The sequence below is a fragment of the Emydura macquarii genome, unplaced genomic scaffold, assembly GCF_026122565.2.
Source record: "Emydura macquarii macquarii isolate MOO-44397 ecotype Brisbane River unplaced genomic scaffold, CSIRO-AGI_Emac_v2 contig_2805, whole genome shotgun sequence".
Classification (NCBI taxonomy): domain Eukaryota; kingdom Metazoa; phylum Chordata; order Testudines; family Chelidae; genus Emydura; species Emydura macquarii.
The window spans coordinates 1,719,002-1,736,863 of NW_027132942.1; the positions used below are offsets into that span (position 1 = coordinate 1,719,002).

Below are 17,862 nucleotides of genomic sequence, written 5' to 3' on the forward strand. Positions count from 1 at the left end.
CTATACCCTATTGCTATTATTAAAAAACAAACACCTGAAACTACTTACGTACAGTCTACAAAAATCAAAAGGGTTTTCTTGTGATCCTATTTGTCTTGGGTACTTATACAGCCCTATGACTATTGTATCTAAATACCTCAGAATCTTTAATATAGTCATTTTACCACTGTGAGGAAGAGAAGAATTATTATCCCCATATCACACATGGGAACTGAGGCACAAAGACTAAGTGACTTGCCCAGGAACCCTGTGGCAGACAAAGGAATTGAAGCCAGTGTCTCCCAAGTTCAAAGCTACCGCTCTAGCAATTGGACCATCCATCTTCTCTGGCTCTCCAGAAGAAGGTAAACTACATTCACTGATGATAGATTAAAGGGAACGAGCAAAAAGTAAAATTTCAGCCCTTAAGAAAAATAATCTCTGCCCAAAAGAAAAACATTAGTACACAATGTATACATATAAACTATAAAGGAAGAAGGTGACAGTGTGTTTTTAAGGAAACAATTTCTATATTGTACCAAAGAACACAACTATAAGGATGTAAAAAATACCCTAAATACCTTGCTAGCAAAAAGGACCTGATTAGTTAAATATCAGATACAAAAATATTTTTATTTTCTATAGTTAAACCATTCACATGAAATTTTTCTGTAAATCCAATATCACACTGATTAATATATTTGCTGAGCTATGACAACATGCTGAGAGCTATAAATATATTTAATAAGACACTCCCTTACCTTAAAGATTTTATAATCTAATATAATTAGATAATTAATTATAAGATAATTTTATAATCTAATCAGATATAGATAAAACAGTTCAAATCTGTAATACCCAGAAAATGGAGTGTACTTATAGCTGTGAAGATGTGTAAGAGATCATTATTGAAAGGCTTCAATGACAATGCATTTGAAGAGAAAATAAAAAGGAAAAAGGCAAGTAATTTGGCACAAAAGAATAGAGTTAATTCCAAGCACAAGGGGCAGCATAATAGAATATGCAAAGGTGAATGTAAGTGGTTACAAAGGGGGCTTTATAAGTGCAAAGTGTCTGAATCAGTGGGAAGAAATAGGAACGTATCAAAATCCTTTTCAAATCCCTCCAACTTGCTTTCTTTCAACTTCTGCATCAGAAATTACAGCTTCTAATTCTTCCCCTACAAAGTTCTGCAGAACATTTTTCCTGTCTCTAGATTCATAGATTCCAAGGTCAAAAGGGACCATTGTGATAATCTAGTCTGGCCTCCTGTCTAAGGTTAAGAATTTGTCATGGTTATTTTTTAGTAAAAGTCAGGGACAGGTCACAGGCAATAAACAAAAATTAATTGAAGCCCATGACATGTCCCTAACTTTTACTAAAAATAACTGACAAAGGAGGCTCACTGAGGGGATGAAATCCCAAGCCCCACTGGGGAGGAAGAGGCAGGAGGGGGTTCAGCACCCGCTGCAGCGGCCCCCACACTGCCTGTGGCAGATCAGAACTGCAGGAGCCCCACAGCAGCTCACAGCTCTGGGGGCCCCCCGCCAGCTGACAGCTTCAGCCTGCTGCCCCAGGGCTGAAGCAGAAAATGTCACGGAGGTCTCTAGAAGCCAGGGAATCGGTGACTTCCATTACAAACTCTTATCCTTGTGTATAACATACACCATAGAACTTCCACAAAATAATTCCTCAGGCAGATTTTCAGACAAACATCCAATCTTGATTTAAAAATTGTCAGGGATGGAGAATCCACCATGACTGTTGATAAATAGTTCTAGTGGTTAATTACTCTCAGTTATAAATTTACATTTTATTTATAGTCTGAATTTGTCTAGCTTCAACGTCCAGCCATTGGATTTTGTTACATCTTTTTCTGCTAGATTGAAGAGCTCACTATTAAATATTTGTTCCCCATTCAGACACTTATAGACTAATTAAGTCACCCCTTATCTTTCTCTTTGTTAAACTAAACAGATTGAGCTCTTTCAGTCTATCATTGTAAGGCACGTTTTCTAATCTTTCACTCATTCTTATGGCTCTTCTCTGGACCCTCTCTAATTTATCAACATCCTTTTTGAACTGTGGGCACCAGAAATGGACACAGTATTCCAGCAGCGGTAGCACGAGTGCCAGTTAGAGAGATAAAATAACCACTCTACTTCTGCTCAAGGTTCCCGTTTATACATGCCAGTACTGCATTAGCTCTTTTGGCCACAGAGTCACAGCAGGAGCTATGTTCAGCTGATTAGTCAACATCACCACCCCAAATTTTTTTTCAGAAAGTCAATGCTTCTCACAATAGAGTGCCTCATTTTGTAAGTATGGCCTCCACTCTTCATTCCCAGATGTATACATTTACATTTAGCCATATTAAAAGGCATATTGTTTGTTTGTGCCCAGTTTACCAAGTGATCCAGATTGCTCTGAATCAATGACCTGTCCTCTTCATTATTTACCGCTTCCCCAATTTCTGTGTCATCCGCAAATTTCATCAGTGATGATTTTGTGTTTTCTTCAAGATCGTGGACGAAAATGTTAACTAGTGTAGTGCCAAGAATCCATCCCCACAGGAGCCCACTGGAAACACACCCATTCACAATTACATTTTGAGACCTAACAGTTAGTTAGTTTTTAATCCATATAATGGGAGTCACATTAATTATATACCATTCTAGTGTTTTACTCAAAATGTCATGCAGTAGCAGGTCAAACACATTCTAGAATATCTGAATATATTACATCAACAATATTATTATTATTAACCAAACTTGTAATGTCATAAAAAATATTGAGTTAGTATGACAGGATCTATTTGCCATAAACCATGTTGATTTGCATTAATTATATTACCCTGCTTTAATTCTTTTTAATCAAAGTCCCGTATCAGCCACTTTATCATCTTGCCCACAATCAATGTCAGACTCACATGCCTATAACTGGCTGAGCCATCCCATTTATCCTTTTTAACAATTGGCACATCATCAGCAGTCTTCCTTTTGGAACTTCCCCACTGTTCCAAGACTTATTGAAAACCAAATTTAATGATCCAGCCAGCTTCTCAGCTGGCTGTTTTACAACTCTTGGATACAAGTTATCTGGATCTGATCATTTAAAAATGTCTAACCTTAACAGCTGCTGTTTTAACTTCCTCCAGAGATAGTGGTGGAATGGAAAGAGTGTTATCACCATAAGATGAGACTATAGTACCTGTTTTTCCACCAAGACAGAATTCTTTACTGAATACGTCTGCCTTTTCTGCATTAGTATTGATAATTTTACCATTTCCATATAGTAATGGACCAACACCATGGTCAGGATTCTTTTATTCCTAATATATTTTAAAAACTCCTTTTTATTGTCCTTAGCTCCGCAGGCTACTGTTTTTTCTTGTGTCTCTTGGCTTCCCTTATTGGTTTTCTACAATTCCTAACTTCTCATTTATATTCATTACTATCAACTTCATCATTCTTCCATTTGTTTTTTTTTTTTATTTAATTTTTTATAGCTGCCTTCACTTCCCCTCTAAACCAGCTCAGTTTTTTTATCAGTAACCTTCTTTATCAACTGTGGCAATGTAGCTTTTCAGGCATCTAATAAGCAGTTCTAATTAATATTCATTATATCTCTGCTCTTTTCCTCCTCCTCACACCACCCAAGTCTCCCTCCTAATAGCTCCTTCTGTATCCTTTTCCCACATAACTCTGAATCTCTTTCCATGTCATTCCTAGTATTTGGAACTATCATCCTCTTATGCATTAAATGATTTTCCTCTCTAAATTAAAGATAATAATTTTACACTAAGAGACATGTCTCTCTCATTGATACAAAATGAACTATTCTGTTTGTAGTTTTGTTTGTTTTTTTGTTTAACTCCTCTGAGCAGGGAGTGTATCCTCATTTGTGTTTTGCACAGCGTCAAGCCAAATGTCAACACTTAATGGCTCCTTGGTTTCATGGGAAGAAAAGACATGTTGAGCAACCCTATCACAGTTTTTGTACTCTTACAAAATACTGTTTATTTGATATATTATCAGATGTATACTGCATCAAGCAGCTTACCTGTCAGAGAGCTGGCCAGGCTACCCCTCCGCAGTTTGCAGTCATCTTGACTTAGCTGACGATGGAGTTTAGTTTTCCCAGCAGATGAAAAGATGTCAGGGTTACTGAGCTTTCTGCAGCGTAATGGAGTAGGTTCTGTTACCACATCCTTGAAGAAAAACACACAAACAAAAGTTTGTAAGAACCAACTAAACAGGTTTCAGAAAATGGACAATTTGCATGGACACTAAGCACAGAATCATAGAAATGTAGGGATAGAAGTGATCATCTAGTCCATCCTCCACAACTGAGACAAGACCAAGTATACCTAGGACCATCCCTGACAAGTGTTGTCTAAGCTGTTCTGAAAAACCTCCAATGACTGGGATTACACAATGACCCTTGATAACTTCTTCCAATACTTAGCTATTCTTATAGTTAGGAAGTTTTTCCTAATATCTAAACTTAAAACTTCCTTGTTGCAGAGTAAGCATATTTCTTTTTGTCCTGCCCTCAGTGGAGATGGAGGAGGCATCATTACTTACCTTATACAGTAACTGGAGTTTTAAGATGTTTTGTCCATATGGGTGCTCCATATGATATGTGCACGCCCTCACGCTCTCAATCAGAGATTTTTCCGCTAGTAGTGTCTGCAAGTTCATGCCTGCACCGTACACGTCCTTGTGTTGCAGTATGAGAGCATATAGGGAGGAGCAGACCTGTGCCACTCCAGTTCCTTCACAACCACAGAGTATGACAAAACCTCCAAAGCAGAGGGGAAAGGATAATGGAACATCCACAGGACAAAACATCTCAAAGAACTCATGTTCTTTACAAAGTAAGTAAGTAACCTTTCCTTTCTGGAGTTATTGTCCGTATGGTTGCCCCACGAGGAGACTCCCAAGTAGTACTTCAATGTGGAGCAGGGTGCTGAGGAGGTGGACCCAGTACAGGAGTATAGAACAGCTTCACTAAAGGTTGCATCCACCCTGGAGGCATGGAATAAGACTTAATGCTGTGAAAACATATGAATGGAGGACCAGCTGACTGCTTTGCAAATGTCTTTGATGGGTACCTTCCTAAGGAGGGCAGTGGAAGCAGAATAAGCCTTCGTGGAGTAAGCAATGACTCTAGGAGAGGGGTGCATCCCAAAGGAATTGTTACAAGCCAAAATGCACCTTGACACCCACTTATTCTCTGACGGAAGACTGAGTGACCCCCTCAATCCCTCAGCAAAAGAAACAGTCTGGGTGGAACCCTGAAGGGGTGAAGATAAAAACCCAGGCTTCGTCTTACACTATATGGAGATTGGTCTCCTCTCTGGATGAGTGGGTCTTGGGATAAAATACCAGCAGCTGAATGTCCTAATTGATGACACTTTAGGGATGAAGTGAGGGTGGTGATGCAACATAAAACTTTGTCTGGATGAAATACTGTATATGGTGAATGTATGCATACAATATAATTGGGAATAATTTACATGTTGGAGACTGTGTGTGAGGAGACCAGAAGTGGTAACTCCCACAGTGCAGCAGTGTAAAAGGCACCCTAGGTTTGAGAAGTGAGGTGACAACTGTTCATCGGCCCAGATAGTACCCTGGGTAATGTCACAGCGGGTCAGCCATGAGGGGTCCCAGTTCCCCTGTCCTTCTGGCCAAGGTGATTACCACAGAGAATGAAGTCTTGAAGGACAAATGGAGTAGCAAGCAGGTTGCCATGGGCTCAAAAGGGAAGTCCTCTTTATGTCTTAAACACTAAATTGAGGTCCCAGGTAGGGTAGGGTCACACAGTGGAGGGAATAGGTTAAGGAGGCCTTTAAGGAATCCAACTGTCATAGGATACACGAAGAAAACTGAGAAACCCTTGCTTGGTGAATGGAATGACGTGATGGCAGCTAAGTGAACCTTAAAAGAGCTCAGGGACAAACCCAGCAATTTCAAGTTTAGTAGGTAGTTGAGCATGGACACCAGGGAAGAATCAGTAGGCAACATGAAGCACTAGGTACACCAGATCTGAAAACATAGCACTTCTGCGAGTGCTTCATGTGGTAGGTTTCCTGCTATTTAACAGAACCCACTGGACCTCAGGAGAACATTCCTGCTCTAGGCCCAAGAACCAACAAGGAGCCAGGCCTTGAGATGCAGGGATAATACACTAGGATGGGTTATGGAGTCTGATGCCTGGGGCAGATGTCAGTCATTACATGAAGATGCAGAGGAGACAATGCCATCTGGTGGGTCAGTCAGAAACCACACCTGTCTCAGGTACGCCAGGACTGTGAAACACAATCACTGCTTTCTCTTGTTTCCGTTTCAGCAGGGCTTAGTGAATCAGTGAAGTTGGAGGAAAAGCAGATAAGAGACCCTGGCACCAAAGCACAAGAAAGGCATCTTCTAGGGAGTCACAACAGTATCGTTACCTTCCTCCCAACCCCATGAGAAGTTGTAGAAGCATTTTGAGTTGGAGGATGTGGCATCTGACCCAAATAAGGCAGATCTCTCAAAAAATTATATGGTCAGCTCTCAATCTTGGTTTGAATGGAAAATTCTGCTTAGCAAATATGCAACGGTTTTTGTGATCCTGTCAGATAGGCCACTGAGATCTTCATTCGCTGGGCAGTTCACCAATTCTAAACCTCCCTGACTCTTCCCATAAGGTTTGGGACTTTGCTCATCCTTGGCCAGTTATATATTATATAGCTGCTCAGTTGTCCAACATCACTCTGATTGGTTGGCCTTAGATGAGAGATGGGAAGCAAAGGCAGGCATAGCAAATTTCTTGAAGTTCAAGGACACTGATATGTAGCAACAATTCTCAAAGAATCCACTTGCCTTTGGCGGTGTCATTCTGTACGTGTGATACCCACACGAAGGATTTTGAGCTGCTCTATTTTGCTTCCAAGCACAGCACTGAAAAAGCCCTACTTTGTCATCATTAACTGAAAATAGCAGGATAACCAAAATAAAATTAATTAAATTGGTAAGAAATATGGTGACAGCGGTAGACTAACATTAAGATGCATAAATTAACAATTAAGCATATATTAAAGAAATACTGTGATGGTTTATAGATTAAAAGTTTGGTAATTCTAACTGTGCGATCAATGTTGGTACACAGCCAAGGACTAAGATGATCGTTCTAAACAGGTCAGTCAATGACTGGTCTGTTGGTAAAAGCATGGTCTGAACTGAGGTTACATAAAAAGTCTCTTCAAAACTGCAGGGAGGGATCAGGCAGGCATACTCAGTCCAAAAACATGAGGGTCACCACAGATTTAGCCGTTGTGATTGGTCTATAAGCATGGACCAATCAGAGAGAGTCTGAAGGTGATTGGTGGATAGATACGCTACTATTAGGATTGAAAAATAGCCAATCAGAACAGGCCAAAAACTGTATATAAGGCAGAGAATAGACAGGCTTGGCAAAAGTTAATCAAGATAGGAGCATGTGAAGAAGGAGAACCAGAGAAGATCAAAAGAAACCTAAAAGAGCAAAGAAATCAGAAGCAGCAGCAGGCTACTGGGACAGAACAGAAAAGGATCCTTAAAAGAGCAGAGGGCAAGAAACCTACAGAGCATAAGCATGCTAGCTATAGCGTAGAATATAGACTAGAAATAGGGTTAATGAACGTGTATGCCTGAGATGATAAAGTTGATGTCTGTATGTGTATTATTATGTATAAAGTTTAGAGTTTATTAAATTCCTGTCAGTGTCCTGCATATGACTAATCACCATATGCAGTGTGAGATAGTGAAGGTGGAGGGCAGCAGGAGAGTGGTGGATGGGAGATATGTGAGTCCCAGAATGCTCAGGGCCTTGTTTCCTACAGCCTAACTGAGCCATAGGGGGCAATTAGGGGCAGCTGAGGCTGATTAAGGACTAGCCAGGTGCTCCATAAAAGCCCTCTGCTCCAAACAGTCAGTGCATGAGCTGGAGGAAGTAGGAGTGCTGTGCTGAGCAGAGCAGAGCAGAGCAGAGCGAAGCTGTGTAGAGGACTGGAGAGCAGTCTTGTCGTGGAGCGGCCAGGAGGAAGGTACCAGCTCAAGAAGCCAGAAGGACTGAAGGAGGGGGAAAAGTAGCCCAGGGGAAAAGCGTGCAGTCTGGAATACAGTACCAGCAGCACATAGCTGCTCCTCATAGGGCCCCTGGGCTGGGACCCGGAGGAGCGGGTGGGCCCGGGTCCCTACCCCCTCCCCTGGGAAGACTGGGTGACGGGCAGCTTCCCGGCCCACTACAAGCCGGAGAGCGTGAGACCATCAACCACAGCAGAAAATCAGCAGAAAAAAGCCGGCCATCAACCACAGCAGAAAATCATTTAAGTCATTCCAACTGTTCAACATTATGGCCTTGAGTACTTTAACATATATATCTGTGCAAAGGGGGATTTATGTTTATGGTTAAATTTAGGTTTCGATTAATTGAATTAGGAAATATTGGTTACACTAAATAAAGAAAATACTTTGTTTTGGAAAAGTACTGCCTGGCTATCAATCCTTTAAGCGGACAGGTGTATCCATGTCCTCCTATGGGTGAACAGATCTAGTCTGTTCTGGGGAGTTTCCTGAAAGGTATAGAGAGATCTCTGGTAAACCCTGGCAATTTCACTAAGGCAGTCCCCATCCTTTCATTTTGCAGGAACAGATTAATAGGTTAGCATCTGAGGAACCCAGAAGTAGGCAATAGGAAGGCTACTCTGGGATCCCTGAATCTCTTCTTCGGGTAACATGTGTGCCCCCAAGCACCAAAAGGAGGCAGGCACCTACAGTGATGACATGTTTGGGAGATGAGTGTGAGAAAAGTTCCCACACAAACTTTTTGAGGGTTCATCCACCTATTGATGGAGTCGAGTACCATTTGAAGGACTACTACCTTTCTGGACAGCTTGTACTTGTTGGGAGTGTAGGCCATCTTGAGCCAGGCTAGAAGAAATCAGAATCGCAACCTTGCATGGAGGGTTACAAAAGTATAAGCCGTTATGTGTCTCATGAGTTGAAGACGAGCTCCCACCATGGCTTGTGAGCTCTGGTGTAATGTGGAGATCAGGTCAGACATCATGGCATACCTGTCCACAGATAGGCACACTTTGGCTGCCTCAGGGTAATGATTGGTGTCCACTATGAACCTGAGGCAGCACCGGTGTGCTGGGTGTACAGCTACTTGAAAGCAATGAACCAGTCCCTGGCAGCAAATCACAGAGTGATCATTCCTAGGGTGACCGTGCTGCATAAGAATAAAAGTTTTTAAGAGACAGAAGGTCTAGAACCAGTATATATCCTCCTTTTGTCTTTGGGACCAGGAAGTACCTGGAGTAGAAATCCTTTCTGATAGAATCTGCAGGAACGGGTTCAATCTCTTGCTTTAGAAGCCCCTTGTGAGAAGGGACCTGAATAGGTGTGGGGAGTAAGGGGGGGGGGAGCAGATTGGAGCTGAACTGGATGGACTATCCCATCGAGATTACTCCTAATACCCATTTGTTTGAGGCGAAATGACCAGGATGGTCTCCAAAGGGAGGGTGAATGGATGGACGTTCCAGCTGAAGATCCAATGAAGAGGGTTCATGACAAAGACATCAAAATGGTCATTTGGATGAGATAGCCTCTTGAGAGGTACAGTGTAGAATGGCCTCTTCTTGTATGGTCTAAATCTCTTACTAGGCTCAGTGGTTCTTTGGGATGCCTGACAGTACATTAGATGGCAGCACGGTGTTGTCCAAGACTTGCTGTGTTTTCTCCTTGTAGATGGAATGTAGATACCAAATGCGCATGACATTACCCTGGAGTCATTGAAGAGAACCATCCATGGTGTCACTCAAGAGTTCAGGCCCTTTGAAGGGCAAGTCCTTCACAGAATTTTGCACTTCCCTAGGCAAGGTGGAGGATTATAGCCAGGAACCCAGCTCACGATTATGGCAATGGCCATGGAACAAGGCACCATATATGCCGCATCAAGGAAGGCCTGCAGGGAAGGCCTGCCTTTGGTTGTTGTTTGACCATTTGTAATAAAAGCTTCACACTCCTGTCTCTTGCCCTGAGATCACAAGTCAGCAAGGGAGGAAATTTACTATAGTTGGTAAAGTCATATTTCGCTATCCGGGCTTGGCAGTTGGTGACTCAAAATTGAAAAGAGGCCAGTGAGTAGCTCTTACACCCTACAGTCCAGATGATGAAACTCCTTGACAGATGGTGTCGACTTACTTGGAGACATGATGCCTACTTTCATTGCTGGCATCAATTACTAGGGATTTAAGAGTGGGATGAGAAAACAAATACTCCAACACCCTGGCTGGGGCATAATTTTTTTTTTTTTTTTTTTAAATAATCAGCTCTCGTGCAGATTGGTGGGATAGTGTCCAGAGTCTGCCTTTCTATATGGGCTGAGCCACCCCCTGCTGACATCCTCAACGGCCCTCCAGAGGGGAGGAGAAGGCTCTGGTGATGGAGGGAAGGCTGACTGGGGTTGCGTAGATGCACCCAGTGTGGGGACGGAGGAGGGGCCAGGAGGCTGAGTGGCCGGGTCAGCACACTACTGGCCCTGGCCAGGAGCCTCTCCTAGCCCCACGCAGCGTTGCGCAGCAGCTGCTCTCCCCCACCCCCGCCTGCCTTGGGCTGGGAGCAGTGTGGCTCCAGCCAGGACACCACTGGATCCTTGTGGGAGAGAGCCAAGGCCGGAAGGGCGATGCTTGGGGCCAGGAGTGGCACGGCTCCAGCTGGGCCCATAGGGGAGAGGGGTAGGGCTAGAAGTGGGGAGTGGCCGCCATGCGGCACTGCACTGCTTGGGGCCATGAGCAGCACCACATGCCACTCAAAATCATGGCACATGCCACCTTTGGCACATGTGCCACAGGTTGCCGACCCCTGATCTAGATCATCTAGTCTGACCTCCTGCACATCGCAGGCCACAGAACCTCACTCACCCAATCCTGAAATAGACCCCTAACCTCTGGCCAAGTTACTGAAGTCCTCAAATCATGGTTTAAAGACTTCAAGTTACAGAGAATTCACTATTTACACTAGTTTAAACCAGTCTTGCCTCACGCTTCAGAGGAAGGCAAAAATAACCCAGGTTCTCTGCCAATCTGACCCAGGGAGAAATTCCTTCCCAACCCCAAATATGGAGATCTGTTAGACCCTGAGCATGTGGGCAAGACCCACCAGACAGATACCTGGGAAAGAATTCTCTGTAGTAACTCAGAGCCCTCCCCATCTAGACCCCTGTATCCGGTGCTTGGGGATTTTTGCTACTGGTAGTCACCAAATGGGCCACTTCTTTCCTAGTTTTCTTTTTATTTATATGGCTACAGAACTTTTTACAACTAGTTTTAATTTCCTTTACAAGGTGCAACACTGCTTGGCTTTTGGCGGTTCTCACTTTTTCCCTATCCTTTCTGACCTCCAAGAGGTAGCTTTCCTTGCTGATCCCTCCCATCTGCCTTTCCCTCTGCTTTCTCTTAATAAGCAGTTTGATATGTTTGCTCATCCAGTTTGGTGTGCAACCCTTCCCCACTAATTTTTTCCGTTTGTTTGGGACGGAGGAATCAGATAGTTTCTGCAACTTTGACTTACAACTAGGTTTTTAAATTGTATGCATTTCACTCATGTACTGCCAGAGGCTTTGGCCTAAAAAATGTAGATGGCTAACAGAATCAACCAAAATTATACTAGGTCATAATAGCCTCTCAGAAGATAGAATATATGGCTTACTAAATCACATAAGTAGATCAAGAAAAAGTTTTATAATATATTGCACTATAAAAAGGTTGGTATTTTTAGTTAAAGAATATGCAGAATTTACAGTATTTTTCTGTTCAAGATTTTTTTTAAAGAGGAATTTCACAATAAATCCTAATATTCCCCTACAATAAAATAACATATTAATAGAAATTCAGAAAATTAAACTAAGTTATTCATATATCAGATGCTCTGAAAGGGCAGGAAAGCAAAAAAATCTTTGCCATACTGGCAAATTTTTAGGAAACCTTACATACTGGGTGAAGCCTGACCCCTCGTCATTATTGTTGCCTGGAGAGATTGCGCCATAAGTTACTTTAACATAAAATTTGTAAAGACATCTAGACCTTCTGTGCCCATACAGCTACACAGGAAAGCAGACTATTCAAAATATATGCCAGTAAAAACTTGAGTCCTTCCAAAAATACTTCCACTTTTTTAAAACTAGGACAATCTGCTTTGCAGAGCAATTTGTATGGTGCCATCTGACCCCCCTCACAAAATGGTTCTTTTGCTAGCATTGAGGGAAAATAACCATTCAGCCCAATGTATGTTTGAACAGGAGTTTCATGGAAGGAAGCTCAAGGCAGTACCTACCAAAATTAAACTAGTGAGCACAATTATGGGAGTATGCTGAAGTGTCTGCTGAACAGAAATATTCAACAAGTATCCAGACTTCTTAACAGACTATTACCCTCTCTAAGAAGCACATCAAGTTGAAGAGAAACAGATCACAATTCAAAACAATGCTTTCATCGCTATTGGGATCACCATCCACAGAATTGGAAATGAGCTTTTTTTAAATGTTGTTTAAATGTATGGATCAGAAGCTCAGCTGGTGTAAATCCCGGTAAATCCAGTGAAGCTATACAGATTTAAATGAGCTAACTGTCAGTCCCAATATCTCTTAATAAGAGGGGAAAAAAGGGAAAGAATAGAAAACAGGTAATTTTTGTATGCTGCTTGTGTAAGTGCGAGGGACCAGGAGAAAAGTATCCCAGAGATCCAAGAGCAAAAAAAACTTATGAGAAGTACAAATGTCATCTTCCAGTCATAGACCCTCTTCTCAAGCCAATATCAAATACACGCTTTTAGCAAAAACTGTGGGAAGTAGCATTTATATTAAACGCTGTATATATTTTAAAATGCAAAATCCATTAACTGCTTACTGATGGTGTGAGGAAACAAGGCTTGATAAGAAGAAATTAGATTGAATCAACAACACTGATCAGTTGACATGATTTTTTTTCTTTGTACACACTCTTCTCCTCCCCCACTTCCAATCTTCATCCCTTCCCTCCATTAATATTCTAAGTAGGTGTTCAATCCAGTTTGAGATGGCTGAAACACTCATTCTTGACCAGTTAAAAATACTAACAGCAATTATGCAGTATTCCATTTTATATATTACCATCTGCTAAAAATATTAAAAGTTTTAAAATTATATAAAACACCTTCATTGGAAGCCATGTATATGTCTTCCAAAACAAGTCCTCTGCAAAAATATGTTTTTTGAACTTCCACTAAAAACCACATCATTGGTGTGCCATGTATGTGATGAACCCTGATGCCATTCCCTAGGCAAAGTTGAAAGCAGTTAGATTTACAATAATAGATTATCAAATCCTCATTTATCTGCCATATACTTCTTTTGTACTTCCTCTCCAGTTGCTGCATAATTTTCAAAATTTGTGTATTTAGACTTTCTAAAACACAGCCATCCCAAAATCCAAGCACGTACAGTTTTATACAAATACACTAAAACAAATATGGACAATGTGCAAAAGCTAAAACTCCCATTTACAAATTTATTTTTAACCAGCCTTCTCATCTTGCCAGATTCATTCAGTGATGGCCATAATTTAGATGTTCATTGCATCAAAATACCTTCCATGATGATTATGCTGTAACAAAGACAAGACTGTGGCATTACTAAAGGAGTCAGGCAAGCGGAGAAGACTGATTATAAAAGAAAACTGCTGTTTAAAAAAATATCTTGATAGTTTATGTAGATGTGAAAGGAAATTATATAATTTGATGCAAGAAGTGAAGAGATTGGTACTGTTAGCGAAGTGTAACACTAGACAAATATTTTTAAAATTAACTGGTAAACATTTTTAATTTGTCAAGTACTGTTGTTCAAGCTACAAACAGTAAATTCCCCTATTACATCCAACAGGAAAGAGTAAAATAGAGTAACATGCACATCTAATTTATACCAATATAAATTCTAATGAACGCCTAAATGTAGTCAAACCATTTAAGAATATCATTGGTAGTGCAATTTCTTTTATAAATGTAAACTTCCTTACACACTTCTCTCAACTGAAGTATAAAACAACCAATGACAATTTAAGTAATCTAATTTACATAGGCAAACAATATTTTTAGTTACATACAAAGCTATAGGAGTTATAAAAGATTTCATATTTAATTATACATCAAGTAGACATTAAAAAGAGCAAACTCAGGGTCATGTTCCAACAACGGACATACTCTCCTGAGCTAAGATTTAAATCTCAGCCCAAAATAACCTACAGTGAGTTATAGAACCAAGGCATAAGAATGCAAATATATCAGCATCAAATTGATATGAAGAATTTAAGAAATATTAGCTGAGAGTGTATGAAGTTTGGCAGGTGAATAATATAATGCATAAAAATATGTAGCTATATTCGGTTAAAATAATAACTGACTTAGGAGTGATGCTGAGTTCAATCTTCTTTAAAAAACTGAGCTTCTCAAAGAAACTTCCTAAGTATTGTTAAATTTGGAGCATTCTGGTATAGTCTCAAAAAATAATTTCTGCTGGTCCATTTTGGGATTTAGTCCATAATAATATCTCCAATACTAAAGGGGCAAGAGGAGAGAAATCCATGCCCAGCTGCTGTTCCAATGCTTGTCTCAAATGATGTTGCCTACAAAAAAAAAAAAAAAAAAAAAAACGAGGTGATTGATGAACCAAACTTACGTGTGGGGGAAGCAGATGTGCTAATGAGACTTTTTTTATCTTGACTTTCAATAATTTACTGAAGGACAGCAGACCATTAGGATATATACTATTCAAGGTATTTTATAAAATAAAATCCCACTGTGCAACATGAATTGTAAAATCATAACATACAGTGTGTTCCCAATTTAGCCATACTAAATTGCTGTCCAGCACACATTGGTACTGTGAACTGTAGCTGAAAATGAATCTTAGTTAAGCTAGGGTTGACAGCATAAGTAGCCAAAGAAAGCTCCACATGTTGAGCACAGATGAGAGTCTTTCAGTCCATCGTACTAGGCACTGGACAAAAGGAATAGTGGACAGTTCAAATATGCTCTTACCAATAAAATAGAGAAGAACATGGGAACATTGGTAGGATGAAAACTTTTAGGGAACAGTGGCCTGGGGAAGACAGCAGAAGTCATTTTCATCTGGTCTGGTGGAAGTAAGAAAGAAAACTCTTCTTTTGCAGCAAAAAAGATACCACCACCACTTGAAAAGCATGCACTTTCCAAGTCAGAATTCCAATTCTTCGACAGCAAGTTCTTGTCTACATAAACCATCTGGAAGCCACATACTTTCTATCACAAACCAGACAAGATTGTCAATACATGGTAAGAATTAACACCACACTTGTGAAGTCTTCCTGAGGTCAATTAAAGACTACGGCTTTCTCTGAAGCCTGGTCTACACTGCAGAGTTAGGTCAATGTAAGGCAGCTTACATTGACCTGACTCTGTAAGCATCTACACTAAAATGTTGTGCCTGCCAATGTAACTCATCTGCTACACTGACTTAACTCCACCTCCGTGAGAGGCACAGAACTTAGGTGGAAATAGTTAGGTCGATGCCGTGTCAGTGTAGACACAAGGTTACTTAGGTCAACTTTAGTAGCGTCCAGGAGGTGTCCCACAATGCCCCACCGTGAGCGCTCTAGTCACCATTTTGAACTCCTCTGCCCAGTGGCCAGGTACACAGGTATACATGCCTCTCTTCTAACTTCCCTACATTTTTTAAATTCCATTTCTTACTTGCTCAGCATGTAGAGCTCACCGAAGCTCGGGCTACACTGGCAATGGAGGTCGACATAATGCCATTTATGTCAACCCCCTAAAGTATGCATCTCCACTGGCATGTAAGTTCCATCGATTTAAAGTGCAGTAAAAGTCGAGCTAATAAAACCAACTCTGCAAGTCGCATAACACTGGGTCAAATTTGCATCAGTGTAGACAGATCACAACGTAAATCAACACTATTGGCCTCCGGGAGGTATCCCATAAAGCCCCGTTTTGTGACTGCTCTGGACATTCACGCTCTGCTGTAACGTGACCACATACACAGAAAACAGATCCTCCGATCAAGCCTCGGCAAATTTTGAATTTCCATTTCCAGTTTAGACAGCATGGAGAGATCTTTGTAGCTGAACTGCTCATGGCGACTGCATGGCCCAAACGCACTCCAGCTTGGAGTCAACCAGAGGTCTTGGATTTCATCGGTCCGTGGGGCAAAGAGTCTGGCTCAGCTCCAACCCAGCAAAATAAATTTAGATATATACGAGAAGATATCTCACGGCATGTTGGAGAAAAGGCACAACAGAGACACGCAGCAGTGCCACATTAAGATCAAAGAGCTGAGGCAGGCTTATCAGAAACTAGGGAACTTATCAGAGGCTAGGGAAACTAACAGCCATTCTGGCTCCTCGCCCAAAACATGCCGCTTTTAGGAGGAGCTGCAAGCCATTCTCAACGGAGACCCCACCACTGTGCCACCACGCAGCATCGATACTTCAGAAGAATCCCAGTCCAGGATGAATGAGGAGGACTCTGTGGATGAGGAGAGCAGGGTGCAGAAGAGTGGGGTATCCATTCTCCCTGAGAGCCAGGACCTGTTTGTTACCCCAGAGTAGTCCAGCCACATGCAAGACAGTGGGACTGATCAAGATGCAGGGTAAGGCACATCTGGTGAGTGCGTGTGGCAAATCTTTTTTTTTTGTGGTTATGTCCCCAGTCCAGCTTCTTAAAAGGAGTTTGTGTTTTTGAGGGGAGGGTCTTACTGGGTGGTGGCAAACTTCAGTGGAGAGTTACTCCCAGAACAGACTATTTATGTGCAGAGGTATGCTCCGAGAATCCTCTGTGGATATCTCAAGGAAACTTTCATGTAGGTAATCTGTTAACCTTTGCAGAAGGTTTCTGGGGAGGGCAGCCTTATTTCTTATGCCACAGTAGGATATTTTTCCCCACCACTCTGCTATTAACTGGCACCATCGCAGAACAAAGCATGGCAGCATAAGGGCCAGGCCTGTACCCCGATGCTTGCAGCAAATCTTCCCTTCCACCTGCGTTACCCTCGGGAGACTGATGTCACACATGGTCACCTAGGGAAGATGGCACAAGTTTAAAGTACCCAACCAATACAGTCACTCTGTTTTATTCCTCCGCTGCGGACAGGGTCCCTGGGCACCTCCCCCAAAACTATTCCTAATCCTAGTACTGTTGCAATGGGCATTATGAGTTGGGACACTGGTTGCCCTATGTTTTCTGCCGCTACAATTCACACACAGTGTCCTCTAAGCTGTTCTGCCCACCTCCTCCCAAACCAGTCTTTGGCATGTTACAGAGAAGCCCGGTGATCCCTCTCCTTGTTCAAGTGTGGATTTTAGTGCTAATGAAGCCTCTCTATAACAGATACAGACATGCTAAGCAAGGGCCCTTCTAACGCCAGTCTGACCCTTCCGAGATGTACAGAATGGAATGCGGGTCTGGCTTAGTCTTGTGAACATGAAGGGGAGTACTTCTTACATTTTAACATTTCCTTTGCTGCTTTGGGTCAGCTAACAATGGCAATTTTTGCTTATCTTACAGTAGACACCTTGGCCTCCAGCCCCCCCTTCCCAAACTCCAGCTGAAAAACTTTCCCAGATTAGGAAGTGGGTAAAAAACATGGGATGACATGTTCAGCGAACTAATGAACGCCTCCACAGCTGCGGACACAGAGCTCAGAGCCTGGAGGATGTCCTTGTCTGAAAAACTAGACATGGAACACAGAAGATCTGCACAGAAGCAGGAGCGTGATATGCAACAGGAGATGTTGCATGTTATAAGGGATCAGTCAAACATTCTGAGG

General features: G+C 41.8%; 1 protein-coding gene across 1 annotated transcript in view; it reads right to left on the reverse strand.

Annotated features, from left to right (window-relative positions):
• The window catches only part of MAST2 (microtubule associated serine/threonine kinase 2), a 314,717-nt gene that overhangs the window by 284,862 nt on the left and 11,993 nt on the right, over positions 1-17,862 (reverse strand). Inside the window, 1 exon segment of the mRNA XM_067567856.1 lies at positions 4,042-4,189. Coding sequence (XP_067423957.1) covers positions 4,042-4,189 — 148 coding nt within the window.